The sequence below is a fragment of the Coenobita brevimanus genome, chromosome 66, assembly GCF_032717465.1.
Source record: "Coenobita brevimanus isolate Jiangsu-jjx chromosome 66, ASM3271746v2, whole genome shotgun sequence".
In the NCBI taxonomy this organism is placed as follows: domain Eukaryota; kingdom Metazoa; phylum Arthropoda; class Malacostraca; order Decapoda; family Coenobitidae; genus Coenobita; species Coenobita brevimanus.
Window position 1 is genome coordinate 19,382,762 of NC_137019.1, and position 16,977 is coordinate 19,399,738.

General features: G+C 41.8%; 1 protein-coding gene across 2 annotated transcripts in view; it reads right to left on the reverse strand.

Moving 5' to 3' along the window:
* LOC145405289 (phosphatidylinositol 3-kinase regulatory subunit alpha-like) overlaps positions 1-16,977 on the reverse strand; it is a 38,386-nt gene that overhangs the window by 11,783 nt on the left and 9,626 nt on the right. The window contains exons 1-2 of one of the 2 annotated variants that reach the window (XM_080276709.1): positions 3,918-4,017; positions 1,716-1,850 (exon numbers count right to left, since the gene is read on the reverse strand). In XM_080276709.1, the coding sequence (XP_080132835.1) occupies positions 1,716-1,850; positions 3,918-3,962 (180 nt within the window). In that variant the 5' untranslated portion in view covers positions 3,963-4,017. Of the gene's footprint in view, positions 1-1,715; positions 1,851-3,917; positions 4,018-16,977 lie in introns of those variants that run through there. The other variant, XM_080276708.1, reaches the window with a different exon arrangement.

Consider the following 16,977-nt stretch of genomic DNA (forward strand, 5'->3'; position numbering starts at 1 on the left):
TATGCCATGCAAATAAAAGGAAACTGCCATGGTACATCATAAAATCTCAACACAGGTATACACAACTACCTGGTATTCTCAAGAACATACTTTCATCAGCTCACAACACACGTGATCTTAATTTGAACAAACATCCACTCAACAAACTAATAAACTTTCCAGCAACTAAAATTTACCTTGAGATCTCTCTCAGATGTCTTATTCTTAGCACTGAAGGTGCAGGCTTCTGCATCATCGAAATTATTCTTCCAACTGATAAACTCATTGGTATGATTCACAGCCAATGGTTTGCTTATACAAAACTGACCAACAGTAAAGGCAGGAGAATGGTAAACGGCAGATGAAACACATGCTGCAAATTCCAAATTATTTCTGCAAACTTCTTTTACTTCAGGCTCATTTCTTGAGGTTGTAATGCTACAACCTGTGCCCTTTGATAAATTTTTCTTCCAGCCTGGACTCTGGGACATGAGACAATCAGGAGAGTCAAGGTCTGATAATTTAAGACACCAGGATCCCCCACTGTCAGAGTGGTTACTACCACTTTGCAGGGTAGTCGTGGTGGTGGCAAGAGAGGCAATAGTAGATGCAACTGAGTCGGCAGAAAATTTTCCTCCATCTTGTTTATTAAAACTGAATACTTGACAATGGTTTTTCTTGTAGGAGCCATGTGGTTCCCCTTTCCTTTGCACTGCTGAACAACCATCCTGTTGTGGTGAATGACTGACCAAGGATGGCGTGCAGTTAATAGGGATAGGACAACTGACTCCAACAAACTTCTCAGACTGACCAGATTCAGTTTTCGGAGAGACAGGACCAACATGGATGCCACTATCTGGTGTGGTGACAATTCTAGCTTGTCCAACTTGTGGAGTGCAATACAAATTACAATCAACTGCTAGTAAACTCCTAACATTCTGGGTATCCTGCATTAACTGCAGTGAGGCAGCAGAGTTACTGAGGGATACTGTGTCATCAATGGGGACTTCCCGTGGACATTTGCGAGATGACCACTGCTTGAGTTTTGATAGTACATTGACGGGGGATTTAAATGGTGAAGTTAACACAGGGCTCATGCTTACCAAATATCAAGTTGATGTTCCAAACTAGCAAATTTCCACTTAGCAACTGCAGTGCAAAGCAGGAACAACTCAACAAAGGGAAACAAGAAACTACAACATACAAACAAGCCTATCCAAACTGCAAGAGACCATCATAAAACACCAACAACTTAATTAAAAACACTACAAACAAGTGAAACCCAATAAAATGAAAACTGTACAAACTGATGAAACAATAAAAATGAACAAAATACTGTACAAACAAGTGAAACCCAATAAAAACAAAAACAAGAGCCAAACCAATTAAGAACACAAAGTAGACTAGATAAATGAACTTATAATATCACAGCTTTGAGTGAGTGCCACCAGAGACAGGCTGGGCTAAGATGATCTGATCAGAAACTCAAACCTCTGAAGCAGTAGCTACGATCTATACCCCGTCCTGGTCAAGGGCTAACTGCTGCCCTCAGCTCTCTAGCTGCCTCCCCTCCCTCCATCATCACCTCCCCCTCCCCCCCACTCAACTACGTCACCTCACGTCATTACCCCTCAGTCCCTTTACCGACGAGACTCAAACCGTTTCATTATCTCGGTAACATTCATGCTTCTCAATCATACTTTGTGTAACTGACTACTTCCTGTGCCTACACTCACCACAAGCTTATCTCTGTCCAGCGAGAGAAGATCTGTTCCCTTGATGTCCTTGGCTTTGAAGAGTTCTGTATACGGTGCTAAATTAAGTGTTGCCATCCAGTCAACCACATTACTTGATGACCACTGGCTGATGGGCTGTGCAAAAGAAAACGAGTTAATACCAAAATATAAAGTTATAATAAATAAGCTGACGATCTTTCAATACCTATGGGTTAAGAGTGTTTTTTAAATGTTACCAATTTATTTTTTATAAGGAAAATGAGCACGGTAAGAATTCGAAACAGCTGCAATGAATCATTCTGCAATATCGAGCAATACTCTCTACTGAGCGAAATTTCACTACCATGGACTAGCAGTTCTGTAGTGGAAAAAAAAAAAAAAAAAGTATCAGCCATCTTACCGCACGTTATCATTCTGAAAGACGGACGAAGCATTGTGATAGCCTATAATTCCTGTAATTAGTGTAAATATAATGTCTGGTAATTATTACGACTTGAAATCGCCTAAATCATCACGTACTGGATGGTGTGTGTGTGTAATTCACCGGGTCGGTCAGGATCACTTGATAGTCGTGATCGTCAGCTTTTACCCTCCCGGAAAGAAGCTGAGAGCTCATATAGTCCGATCTAAGGGCAAGGCTGTGACCTTCACACACGCACACACCCGTCCCCTTGCTCAAGGGGACAGTAACCACCCACTTCGTCAGTGAAACTTTTCGCAACCTGGGCGAGGCGCGAACTCCCGTCCACCAGTTGGCAAGCGAGAGCGTTACCACTGCACCAGCGAGCGGTAGTGTGTGTGTGTGTGTGTGTGTGTGTATATATATATATATATATATATATATATATATATTTATATATTTATATATATATATATATACACACACACACACACACACTGTATGTATAGTACCGTATATACAGAATGTTACGGTAACAGCTTCATATGCGTCTGCAAAACTGGCTCATTTTCACAACCATCGACCCCCAAGTGTGATTATTTTTTGGCTGACTGGACAGGACTACACTTTTTCAGTTCAAACGTGTTGTGTGGTGGGTAGCAGATGGAGCAGCCTCAGAATGATCGGTAAATCTGATGTATAACAGAACATCTTAGGAATACAATAGATGGCCAGAAAAGACATAAAAACGATGATTGCTTGTTAATCGTATTCACATACGTTAGTCTCAAGTTTCACTCCAGCGATTCTCAAAAAGTATTTACCATCCGTCGTACACTGGCTGTCTCTGCATTATCAGTAAAGCTATAGGTATATATAAGACAGTTTATGAATATAGTAGTGTGAGAAAAAAAAAAAAAAAAAAAAAAACGGGGATTGCTTGTTAATCGTATTCGCAACCATCTCTTTATTGACTTAAAGGAGATGTAAGGGGTTTAAAGATTTAAACAATAGAATATTGGCCATAGCCTAAGTCGGCCATCTTGGATTTTTTCAAAATTTGAAAAGACGGCTATCAACCTCCTAGAAGGCCCTACAATCAAACAAAATGTTAGAATTCCAACAAATGGTTTCTAGGATACAACGTGGGACGGGCGTACTGACATGGCTTACGATCACGATTCCACTTCGTGAGAAACGATATGTTGCTTGCCGAGACGAAATTCACCTTCCTAATAAACTGATCTCTCAATAAAGTTACCGTATCTTTATCCAATGAATGATCCATTCATGACTATAACATGGTCTGTCTCAAAATGTTTCACCAAAACGAAAATACCGGTACCGGTACTAAATGTACCGCACCTGACGTTCACTTGATTTACCGGTGCTTCGTGCATTTTTATCCTTAGTCCTTTTTTAAGGCTGAACTTCGTCTGCCTTGCCTATTCTGTTAATGAGTTTCTTTCCATGCAATATTCTCACAAACCCACGATAAACACTGGTTACTGCCGTATGACGAAGTCACTACCATCCTTACAGCAATGGATTTGGGACTGTTCTGAAACACGTCAGATTTTTCTGCTCGCAAGTCATATTAAGATTTTTTTTTCACAAAGCTGCGGTCAACTATTCCTTTTACAGTTTTGAAAATGTCAGTACATAATGAAGATTAGCAAATCAGCAAGGTTGGAATCTCTTAATCAGTTCAGAAACATGAAATATGGAATAAAAGAATTACTGACCAAAGTGTATAAGGTCAATTTAATGTTACCATGCATTTAAATCTATGTTCACAGTACCTGTACAAGTGAAGTATAATTCAAAAATATGTCCGAAAACACCATCACTGCAAACTAGTAGCTAGTAACTACTGTCGGAATGTGAGGTAATGCAACAAGGTTTGAGGCCTAAAGCTGGGGAGCTGTTGGTGGTGACACTACAATTCCTGGCCACAGACTGAGGACAGAGCTAACAATTCTGTGCCAACATTTGCTCGTCCCAGCTCAGCATCCCCTCCCCTCCCACATCCCCCTCCCCCATTCCTTGTCACCACACCTGCAGGAGTGAAACTCTGCCAAACTGCATTTAGCCATTGCGTCAGTCACGGCAGATGTCACTGTCCACGTAACTTCTAGAGAGTGGCTCATGATAGCATCAATACAGCGAACCGCATCTGTGTAGGTTTCCCAAAGGTCTGGTTAGGAGGCTTATGATGATGGCAAAATTATACTGAGAATGAAAAACAGGTTCATCTTAACTCTTTCACTGTGATGAGTCTCTCTTAAGCTGATTATGATCAACATGTGGTGGCTCGGAGAGAGAGAGAGAGAGAGAGAGAGAGAGAGAGAGAGAGAAATGACATTGTGCTGACTACTAATGTATTTAGTTACCGTACTTATTTATGTCAAAATCTTACATGGGCTATACGATTCTGCTTACGCTCGTCCAAAGTGGTACTCGACCATGTCGCCCATCTGTGGAATTACTCTCCTGGCCTTCACTAGGGTTACCTCACCGCCACACCTCTGTCACGTGCATCTCAACCCCACCCAATGCACTTGCTTTTATGAAATCAAATGCATATATTACACGCATCAAACTTGCTGAAAATATGGCTGCACCCGTTCCAAAATGTATAAAGTGTTGCTCATGAGGGAGGAGCCGTCTGTTGCGCGTAGGACCTCTGGGCCTCGGGAAACGGTGTCTAGTCTATGCCCAAGTTGGATACACAGAAAATATCAAGATACATCAATACACTGCCATACATTCGTTTTTTTCATATACTAATACCAATATATAAAATGCTACTTTAACATTCCTTGTAATAACGGTACCGGTATTAACATTATATTTGTCATCATCCATTGGACAATGACGTACCCATTATCATTTTGGCATTTAGCTACTACGTTTACCTATCAATTGACAATTCTGTGATGTTTGTGGAGCTCCACTGATGTAATTTAAACTACCATAGTGCGACAGCACATGCCCACCCACTGGACGAAAATTAGGCTTACGTTGAAGGTTTAGCTCACGCAAGCAGCAGAGACTACTAGAAGGTTTCGCGTGATAAATTATTGGTTCAAACTAACATGACTATAATATGCCTTCAACCTTCGTGCAAACCAGAATTCCTAAAGCTACATTACCATCATGGGAGAAATCGTCATCATCTAGGTGTATATTAACCCACTGAGTCCAAGGGCATCATTTTTGATGCACGAGCATCTCTTGGGAGCGGCGGCCCATCCACAGACTACCGGTACACCCTATGGTTTTTCGAATGCAAGGTGTTTCAATCCCGTAGACTTCCATCACCCGATGCCTACGGCACTCATGGCCCCACCTATATTTTTGTATTTATTGACTTTATTTATTTTTTTTTTTTAAGGTGAGAAGTCTGGTAATGAAGTTAGTGAGGGCTATGCATAGCTCTTACAGTTCGAGGAGTCTCAACTGAATGAATTACTCTGACGGTTCTAAATAACAGTTTAAAATAGTCACCATATCAAAGTGGTTACTTTTTCCATTACGCGTCCTTCCATAATATGAATAAAATCGTCTAATAAAAATGATGGCAAAGTTGGCAATGGTGGCCTACCTTCCGGAATAACCACGCGACAAAACATATCGTCCAGTTTATTGTTTTAGAAAACTGGTACAGATCACATAATTTTGCTGTACATAATACGGTATTCTTTACCATTTATCTTACAGCAGATTACTAACCAGTTACCTAAATCTACTACTGGCTCTACATACATCCACGTAAAAAAGTGTAGCTTACTCATTTTTATAAAATTCCACGGGGATCGATCAACTTTTATATTGTACAATATCATACTATGCATGCAGTATTATTAACCAGATAGTTAAGTAGAGGAAGAAGCCACAACTACAATAAATAAATAAATAAATTTACTCTGTGCCAGTAGCTAAACAATGCAAGTCCCACGATACAAGAGCAGCTGTACGTACCAGAATACATAAAGCACAAATTATATACCGTACCATAATTCACATAACCCGTACAACAATGTCGACCGCTGAGGCCGGCCATCAGATTAGTTTATGCTAAGTAATCAGTGAGAGGGGTCCCTCAAGTTGATTGCAATCGACTTGTAGAAAGTTCACACACGTCATTATCGTAATGAAGTTAAGGTAAATAGTACTTTCTGCTACAAAGATTACCAGTCATAAAAGGATGGAGACTAATTTAATCCTTGCTCTGTATACACAGCACAATGTTTCTACCACAAGCTGCAAATATAATGAATCAGTGATGACTTGTTAATGCAAAAAAACTGTTGATGACTTCTTACTCTGATGCTTCTTTAAAGAATAAATAAATCGTACAATACCGGTAGTGGAAAAAAAGCCGAAAAACTCATTGCTTCTATTATATTCTTGTCACAGCAGGTAAAATATAACCTTCACCCAAAATACATGACTCTAAAACATACATCATACACGGACACAATCAACTGTATGTAAAACTACAAGCATAGGCCTAAGCTGTAGCCTAACTGGTTTGTAATATACACTGGTTACAAATTCTTGACAGTTACTGCTAAATGAACAACTTAAAAGATCTGCTTAATACGAGTGTTGTTTATATAACCTATATGCTGATATACAGTACCCTGTATCCAACACGTCACTCCTTTTCCCTATATATGCTGACCCTCCACGCTCGGACTTCCGTTTTAGTCAAGGGTCATTCAGTATTTCAGGGTAACTCGATTTTTCAGCGTTTGGGCAGTCTCCCGCGCATTTCATTACCATAACAGCATGACCCTAATTACTTTGGTAATAATGATCTGTGACTCGTGTTGCTTTGAGCTAAGGTATTTACTGACATTCGGTAAATCAACCGGACAACACGAGGTAACAATATGTGGAAGCTAAGGAACCAACTTTTGACTGCCCGCCTAATAAAACAGGTGATTTAAGTATTGCCATGCAATACAAAGTCCCCTACCAGATGATAACTATACATACTGGCATGACTGCAAAGCATGACACCACCCGACCTAGTTTGAGTCCCAGATGTGACCTCGACCTTGGGAGTAGACGGCTGGTTGTTGCGCGCCACACATTGTCATGGTATGAGGAACAATTATTGTGCGAAGTTATATCAAAATATGTCCATGCATGTGGAAGTTACAGAGCGGACACGAAATCGCGGACGGACTGACGGCACCGCGCAAACCTCTAGTCCCATACCGGTTTGACCGGGAGGGGACTAATAGGCTGACTTTGCCTAATCAGCCACCATTAAATGAATTGTTGTCAAATACACCTGGCACCTAGTCACCTGGACAGCATGAGACTTTTCTTTGTCCTCGCAGTTATGTACTTGTTACGAGCATTTTAACTCACAAAGGAGTACCGATGGTCAGATATTGCTGAATCTTCCACTGCATTCTAATCACAAAATCTTTTAGTTATTTTGTTGAGAGTGGTTACTTCCTCGAAAAATATCTACTTTGGTGAAAGTGAATTGGTCAAGATATTTGTCATTATCAAGGATTATCTTTTGGAGTGCCGTACGTTTATCGACTGATAAACTATATTATCATAAGCCTTTCAATGACACATGGAAAACTGTTGCCAATAGTGGCTAGGATAAGGTAAGTTAGTAGTTAATGGGAATCTGTTGGTACGTAAAAAAGAACTCGAGTTCCACTCAAACGATACTTAGCGGTCCACTTTCACTGTTATCCATGATTTAGTAGGTAAGTCACAACTTACGTTTGCCTGAATCTGAATGTATGAATGATGACTTTTCAAATACAATGCTCTACTTCATGCAACATCAATCTCCATCCTCATCACCACCATCATCTTGCTTCACCGAGACTAGCATTGTTCGATCAATCTGGACATGCAATTTCCAGGTATCCCCCCTTGATGTCCAACTAATCCCATAACGTAAAACAAGGTGACTGCTATTTTATGCCTAAATTTACTAAATATCAAATCTACATTCAATATGTGATCTTGCAATAAACAAGAACTTATGACCCGGAATCCACAACACAATTAGGCAGTACACCCATAATTACTGAACATAGGACAATATTAAGTAATACAATAGTTGCAATATAGTATCAATTGATAAAGAAATCAATAATCCATTCCTTCATGGAAATTATTAAACCTGCATTTTCAGCCACTTAGAAAAATTTAAAAATGTCAAACTTTATGGGACTGAAATATTATTTGCGGCTCATTAGGAAGCTATTTATAAATTAGCTGAGGAAGTCATGCACTGGCATACACAAGACAATCACCTTCAATTTAAAAAAAGCGAAACAAAAGGTGTGCTTGGGTGTTAAATGTATTGGTTGAATAGAAAATTAGTAAATAAATACAATTATCGAACCTGCCAACTCTGACTAATCCAGTGCCATCCCAATGGATTCAATGCAATAACAACTGATTGCACAAGGTGTTTCAAACAGAGCTTTATACTGGTCTGGATAATTTAATCCTCAATACGGTGACGCACTTTTTATTTCGTTTTGACCAGTCGATTTAATTAAGCTTAGAACGTGTAGTAGAAGCGGTTAATGGGGGCTTTAAATTTTCATTCTTCCAGTTATGAAATTGATGAAAATAGTCTGGACAGTAAGAATGACATTACGTCACTGGACTGAATGGGATAAAACCGACGATTAGCGGGATAAACTCAGCGTTGTGTTGAGGTACGCAAGCCCTGGCAAGATACCTCACTTCCAATGTAACTGGACTGCTGGGCATGTATATAGCCTACAACCAATGCACCAATCTCATGAACAAAGGCAACGCTCGAAATGTTTGGAAGAAATGGCGACGAGTAATATGTGGCTGTGGCAGTTAAACCAAATTTGCATGGTTAGTCATTATCCGCCCCCAAGCCCTCGGGGACGGATATTGTTTTCACTCAGTTTGTCTGTCTCTGTCCGTTAACAACTTTACGCGAAAAATACTGGTGCGATTTTGACTAAAATTACTGGTATGATGGGCTATGACCTTCTGATCACCTGACTAAATTTTGGGCCATGGCCCAGGCTGTAGGTCCCCCCCCCAAAAAAAAAAAAAAAAAATCGCCATAACCTTTCAAATTCGTCATATTGACATGAAACCAAAACCTGAAGATGCATCTTTCAAATCTGGATCCTATAACATGCCTCATTACATCAGGGGGGTAACTCCCAGTTAGTGGTAGTGGGGTCGCGCCTATAATTTCAAATGGGCATAAAATCGTCAATGTTTACCCGATATACTCGTCATTTGATAGGTGACATCTTTGACTAGATACCCTGTTGTGTTAACGTCACCACTAAAAAGACTGCCGGAGACGGGTTTGCTGTGCCTTGGCACCACTTCTTGTTTTAGTAACAACTGGTGATAACATCCAGTTCTTGAAAGATTTATCTTAAGAACCCCCCCCCCCGTCCCTGCTACTATCAGATTAATAAAAAAAGCAAATCAACTGTTCCATGAGGTACCTGTAACAATACAAATACTTGACTGGTACGGTACCGTACGTTAATCTTTACGTACTTATTCCCACTGAAACTCACGACACTACCACGATATGGTACAAATACCACGATGGTACATTATGGTACGGGTACTTTTCTCATTGAAACCGTCACAATTATTAGGTCAGCTTCGGTCCCATTGCGGCATACTGTTATTATGCAGAGACGTGCAGCAGCTGTGACAAGCAGCATGGCAAGTATTCTCTTGCATCTATTGAACTCATGTCCGGCAGTTGCACACACCAGTGAAGCTATTCGTATTGCAAGCTGCATATGGTACATAATACATGCCCTCTTCGTCCCCGTTCACTAAAAGTTAATTTCAAGTTCATAGCTATTTTTTTTTTTTTATCCCACCGCACTTAAACCTGAACAGGGTACACTAACCCCATCCTTACCAACATATCGGTACTTTCACCTTTACGAATATTTGAGGAACCAGTCATAACTTTACTGCATCTACAAAATTACAGTGCATTACGCTGATCTAGACTATTACTTTTAAGTTTTGCCTGGCAACAGCTGAGTTTAAAATGTATTAATACACACAGTTAAATACTAAACGAGTGTGCTGGGTGAAAAACGTGTCGGTGGCTGAGGTGGGACAAGACTCCCAAGTCAACATGATCTGCGGAAAGGGAAGGTTAAGTGAGACAGTTCAGCTGAATAAAGTGATAAAGTTGTAAGTTAATGTGGTCGAGGAAAAGTAGGCGAAATAAATAAGGGAAGGGTGGGTGATGGGTCAGCACGCGGCAACAAAGAGAACCGTACAGCGCGTGCGCGAACCCACCCTCCCTCTCCCCATTGCCTCTCTCCTCCTTACCTCACGTTCTGTTGCTAACCGGCCCCCCAGTCACCTCACTCCACTCCCTCCCTCGCCTCACCGCACACATGCACCGTCCTCCTCCTCTCCCAAACACATTTTTGGCTTGGGATCTCCCGCTTTATCACTTGGCTGAGGTGTATATTAAATAACGCTGGAAAAAACTGCATTAGGGTGCTTCATTGCACGTTGCTCTTAAAATTATTTATGCCACATCAGATCCGCTGATGTTATTATGTAAAGATTATACGGTAGATTAACAGCACATAACTTGCAAAGCTGAGAGTTTAGCTCAAGATGTAAACTGTAAAAGTGAGGTGGCACAAAGAAATGGGCAACGCAAGAGAGACGGAAGCCACAGAACTGAACCACGCCTTGTTTGTTTCGCCCTCCGAACCTAAATTAACGGCATATCTATACTACCGAAATGCCAAGTTTACTATCAATCAAGGCAGTTCACATGAAAATGAATGAATGGCGGCTTAGTTCGACGAGTGTGTGGCAACCGTGGATGGCGGAAGCGGCGATGTGATGTTGGAGAAGTGAGGGGGGTGGTCGGCGGAGGGACGGGGAGAGGAGGTGCGGTAGGAAGGGAGGGAAGGGGAGGGGGGGGGGTGATGAGAACAGGGCAGTTGCCAAGGGAAGGGGGCCGTAAGGGTACATGACTTTTAGGACACCGCAAACAATTTTTCTACATTTGAACCAAAACCCATCGCCTTATCCAATTCTTCCTTCACTGAAATGGCAGTTAGTTATTGCTGACGCGTGACAGAACGACGGGAGTTGGAGTCCAGAGCACAAAGAGAGCAGCCAGCACAACGTTCCTGTGCCTCTGCTACGTAAGTACACAGGGTAAAAAAAAAAGTATCGGTGCACATTGGCCCGAAACAATTTGACGCCAAGGACGATGGACTCTAGAAATGTTTAATGATCCCCCCCCCTCCTTGTTGTCAACAAGTATGTCATCTATAGGTTTCATATGACAATTTTTGGTTGATATTGTTACTGGATGCATATTCAGATGATAATTAATTTTCCAAGTACTACACAAGCTATCGATCATTTCGGATATCATCGTACCCCTCCTGCGCGATACTACTTTTTACCTTGTTTACCGAACAAATGCCTGCACGTATGCTGGGATGGGTTACTGGTCATGCTACAAACTGCTAGTGATGACAGTAGTTACCAAGCAGTTGTCACAGCACGCTAACGAGTTCCGATCTTGCCAGCCCAAGGTCAAGATGATAAGTTAGCGACAGTTTAAAAATCTAAATAAGTACGGTATAAAATAACCATAATAATCATATTACAGAAATTTTTAAAACAGGTAGAACTCATACCGTTACGTAAAAGAAAAATTAGCCTGCCATGACGCAATAGTAAAATAAATTGTTCAATCAACACCAGTCGGTTGTAGGTACCTAAATTATATCAACATCACAGGTTACTTAAGCAATCACATTTTAACCCAGAACAATTACTGATAACCTCCAGAACTTCAATAATGCAGGAGGCTAAATTGAATCCCCAATGGCTAAACTAATCGATGGGTGGCTACACAATGACCCTCCCTTTGGTGTGTGAGCTCAAAGAAATAACCGAAACGTAGGAGTAAGCTGGAATAAAATACCGAAATTCAAGCACCGCAGAATGTATGTGCGAGTTTATGAATGTACTGTAAGCGGCCAGCTTGCACTCACAACACTAAAAATGTACGAATTGTTTGAAAGCCTCTCCCTGCGTAAGGTTTCTCTAAGTCGTGAAGAGCTCGCGAGTAAAATTGAGCCTGGCGCTCTCACGGAAACTGTTTAGTGTCATCATCACGTGCACTGACTTACCAACATCCCTGATATTGGATACGGTAATTAACTTTTTTTTTTTGTTCACTTATGCGAGTTAAATAAACCTGATGCCTGAGGGTAATGGAACTAAGATCATTAGAATACTGTAAGCACTAACGAATTTCACTTCAATAAACCATTTCGCGGATACCGATGTACTTGACATTATCAAGCCTAATACACGACCAAAATATCAACCAAGAGACATCCTAGCAGTCAATGGATTAACTGAAATATCATGCAAAATAAAAATCATAGTTTGCCAGATTTAAAAAAAAAAAAATGAATTAACAAACTGATCAAACTACGGTATTAATTACGGTATGGTACGTAGTTCCTTGGGTTGTGGCAAGCAGTAATGAAAAAGTGAAAGCTCAAATTACTAGCTTTCTAAATTCACATTACCGTACTGTCGGGCCAAGACAATCATTCCAAATTCATTGGGGATATCTGAATGAGGAAAATTTTGAATTAAAAATATGTGCTACATGAGTCAGAGAAAATAATGCTACCTGATTTTTTTCCCCAGCTGGTTTGAAAAAAAGTAAAAATTCTCTACGGTACCGATATGCCTAGCCCTACTCTCCTGCATTCACGTTCATTACGGTACCATAGCTAACGGTATTTAATGAACTTGTTCATTTCCTTCAAAATCAATTATTTGTAGTCTTGTTAGCTAACTGGTGGTTAACCCTCTTGGTCCTGTGGATGCACGAAGTACGGTTCCAAACCCAGGCTAATACAGGGCTGAGAAATGCCAGAACAAATGAAGTTAAACCATTTCACTACAATGACGTACCCGGTACAAGTATTATTACCTTACATTCACTATCTACATGCAATATTTGTTCTGCTGTGGAGAAACTGCGAATTGGAAATTAGATACTGCTTTCATTAGCCCATTCAGGTCGAGGTACCGGTATTTCCAAAGTTACCGTAAAGAGTCTAAAACATTCTCGATGTATTAATATGAACTAAATAATAACGCACCGGATTCACCCTCTTCATGAAACTCTTTTAATATAAACTTTATATATACCGGTAACTTCATTCAGCATCAGCATTATATGACTGGCTATAATTATTTCATTTATATGCGATCACTCCGACAGCATATACCGATAACATTTTTTATCAATTCTTTATTCCCGTGAACTAAATGCTGGATGGACCAAAGGTGCGTAGTGACAACAGCAGTAGTGACCAGAAACAGGAAAAGCAACCGGTACACAATTGGTATGGCAGTGTATAAAGATGATGGGGGAAGGGTGGGAGGTACCTGAGACGTACAGCTACTACGGGGAGCTCTTGGAAAACTGAAACTAAGCAGGATACCAGCAGGCGATATCCATGAACAAATTCTCAAGCTGCTGGTCTCGGCCGGGTATACCCAGGTTGCCGAGTTTTGTACGGTTTATAATGGTCATAAAAATTTCATTCATACAGAAGACTGGCATCAACAAAACGGTACCTAGCCATGTAGCCATATGTGTGGCATCGGAAAAAATTTCGTACTTTGTCAAGCTGGCTTCCACGAAGGTGTTATTCATCCGACCAGTAATGATCTACAGTCTCCTTAGTTCCAAGTACAAATTTTAAGAGTATTACTGCTGAAACAATGAATCTAAGCTGAGCTATAACACCGCATATTTACGCTGTTAACAGTAAATAACTCCAGCAAAACGCTCATCTTCTTTGCTGTGCAACCAATCAGGAAACAGTGTCAAAGCATTAAACGACATGTACGAATCTCCACAATACTTTACCCTGACAGCTCCAAGCCCTTGCCTCTACCTTCTCACATTCATAGCTCCCTTACTAGTCCCTCCACTGAGTTTGTCCCCCGCCTTCCCTCCCACAGGCCTATTTCCTGTATCCACAACCATCCTTTCTTCCCCCCCCCCCTTTTTTTTTGCCAGCATATTCCTCTTATCCCCCTCCCCCCGCGCCTACACATCACTCACAAACCAATTCCACTGATCGTATTCCTTGCCACGGTAACGATTCCTGGTGTCATGACCAAAACACCCCAACCCAACAGTGTTTTAAGTCTCCCAGTTTGCTTTCCACTTACTGTCCTTCCATCACCCACCGTCGACCTCATCCCCTCTGACCCCGTCCACTAGACCAGTCACTGGCATAAATAGCAGTACTTCGTGCTGGATGGCTAACCATTCAGCTTTTGTGCTATAGGTAATGTCATTCATGCTCTCTCTCTCTCTCTCTCTCTCTCTCTCTCTCTCACACACACACACCAGGTACTAGCAATCTCTCTCTCTCTCTCTCTCTCTCTCTCTCTCTCTCTCTCTCTCTCCACACACACACCAGGTACTAGCAATCTCTCTCTCTCTCTCTCTCTCTCTCCACACACCCACCAGGTACTAGCAATCTCTCTCTCTCTCTCCACACACACACCAGGTACTAGCAATCTCTCTCTCTGCACACACACACACACACACACAATCATTATTAGCACCGGTACCGTACTTACCATCTCATTAGGTGATGTCAATTGACTAAATCTTTAGATTACTGCAGGTCTCCAAGACATTGCATATGCCAACAAGTTTCCTAAAATAACCAAACAGTAGATTATTGAACAGAAGGTAACCACTGTTGATTTTGAAAAGGCCTTGATGTAGCCCTCATACATCGAGAGACGATTCATATACTTCATTTTGGCTTATGCCAAACGATTTTACTTGTTTTTTGGAAACCTCCCGTCCTGACCAGATGCAAACACTGGCTGGCGACTACTGTAGACCTAGCCATCGCTTTAGAAATTTCATCCACGATATAGGATGCGAAGCAGCCCTGTTCTCATCACTTACATGCATTAGCTATAAGGAGTGTTATTTGAGAACTCTTGAGACACGAGCCGGGAGAGTGTCGGCGTCCAGTTAGACACGAAAGATGCGGAAATGGTAAAAGGGGTGTGAAACGAAGAGGATATGATGCTCAGAAATACGTTGAATGAGTAGAGAAAAAAAAATGAAAAGGACACGTGGGAGTGGAAAACGAAAAAGCAGACCAATGAATGACAAATATACCGGGGCAATATGTGAGTGAGTGTGTGTGTGCGTGTGTTGTATATATATGTACCCTATGTATGTATGTACGGTATGTATATATATATATATATATATATATATATATATATATATATATATGACAGAGAGAGGGAGAGGCATCTGGGCGCGGGTGGAGGAGGGGGGGGGGGGTGGAGACTGGACTAAGCAGGCTGCGAACGTTGGACTCAGGGTTGCAGCAGGGTGAACACGGCGAGAAGCAGAGTATCCCAGCCTACCATAAAAAGATGTCGAATGGAGCTGTGAAAGGGGTTAAGACAGGAGGGCAGGTGTGGGGAGACGAGGGGCTGGGGTGGGGAGAGATGTGATGAGCGGTAGGGAGGCGGAAGGGATGCAATGAGGGTTGGGAAGGGGGCTGGGGAGGGGAAGGGAATGGGATAGGGAGGGGTGTGAAATGGGAAGGGTTAAAAGCTAAGGATCGTGCTGTGGGGTGGGGAGAGGTGTACAGTTTGGTGTGAGGCTGGGAAGGGGTATGCATGGGAAGTGGTGGGGTAGGTATGTGTTTTGTGGCTGGGGAGCTCTGTGCGAGGGGATGAGAGGGGATGGCTGGGACAGTGCAGAGGGTTGGCGAGGGCTGGCTGGTGATCAATAGCGAGGCGCATCTTAGCTGTGTGTCCTCAATGATCCCTCCCTCCCGCGCCCCCAACCTTCACGCCTTACCTCCTACTTACCACCCCATCACCTTTTTTGCTTTACTGCCATAAACTCGCGTGTCCGAAACTGCTAACTCAAAGATAGAGAACTCTCTCCCCTTCCCCTTTTCTCTGCCGCTAGTCGCCTCCAACATATGATCTGTCACAAATGTGCGACATAACGGTAGTGTACTGCCCGGTGTCCAACCCAAGATTTTTGAGGGGGGGAAAAAAAAAAAAAAAAAAAAACTAGTCGGTGCATTTTTACACCAATCCACGTCTTCCTCCCTGAAGTACTTCACTATCCTTCCATCTCATTCTGTGGAAAGTTCAAATAATTTATAATCATAACATAAACGTCACCCATGAGTATATTAATATTCCCCTTGTACACCATGGAGAACTACACTCGGTCCTTGGCTCACTGACCAATTACCGGTATCATCGTCAGTTAACTTTCAGTTGACTTTCAGTCTTCTTGCAAAGTACCTCCACGCCTCAAGTTTTCCTTACATGAATCAATAGTTAATGGTTCCTAGTGCGTCGTGTGGCGAAAAAATAAAACTAGAACGTACAGCAGTAGTGGCGCTTTAGCCTAGCCTACACGCCCTCAATTTACAGCATTCCCTCCCCCTATCTCACCAATGTCCACCCGTCCCCTAACAGGCTTGCCATACACTCACTCATACGCCAACAGCTTCACAACCCTAAATTCACAGAAACTTTACAATCAAACACTAATCCCTCAATCTTCTTACATCTCAAACTCGCCCGTTTACATGCACCAGTCCCACATAAGTGATGTATTCTCAGCCACATCAAATTATTAAACTACTCTGCTTGACAATCCCCGCATTGGCTACACTACCCTACTAAATTCCCTCCCGAAACCCTGTCACTCAGTTTATAAACCCAATCTCAACGACTTTCCCTACG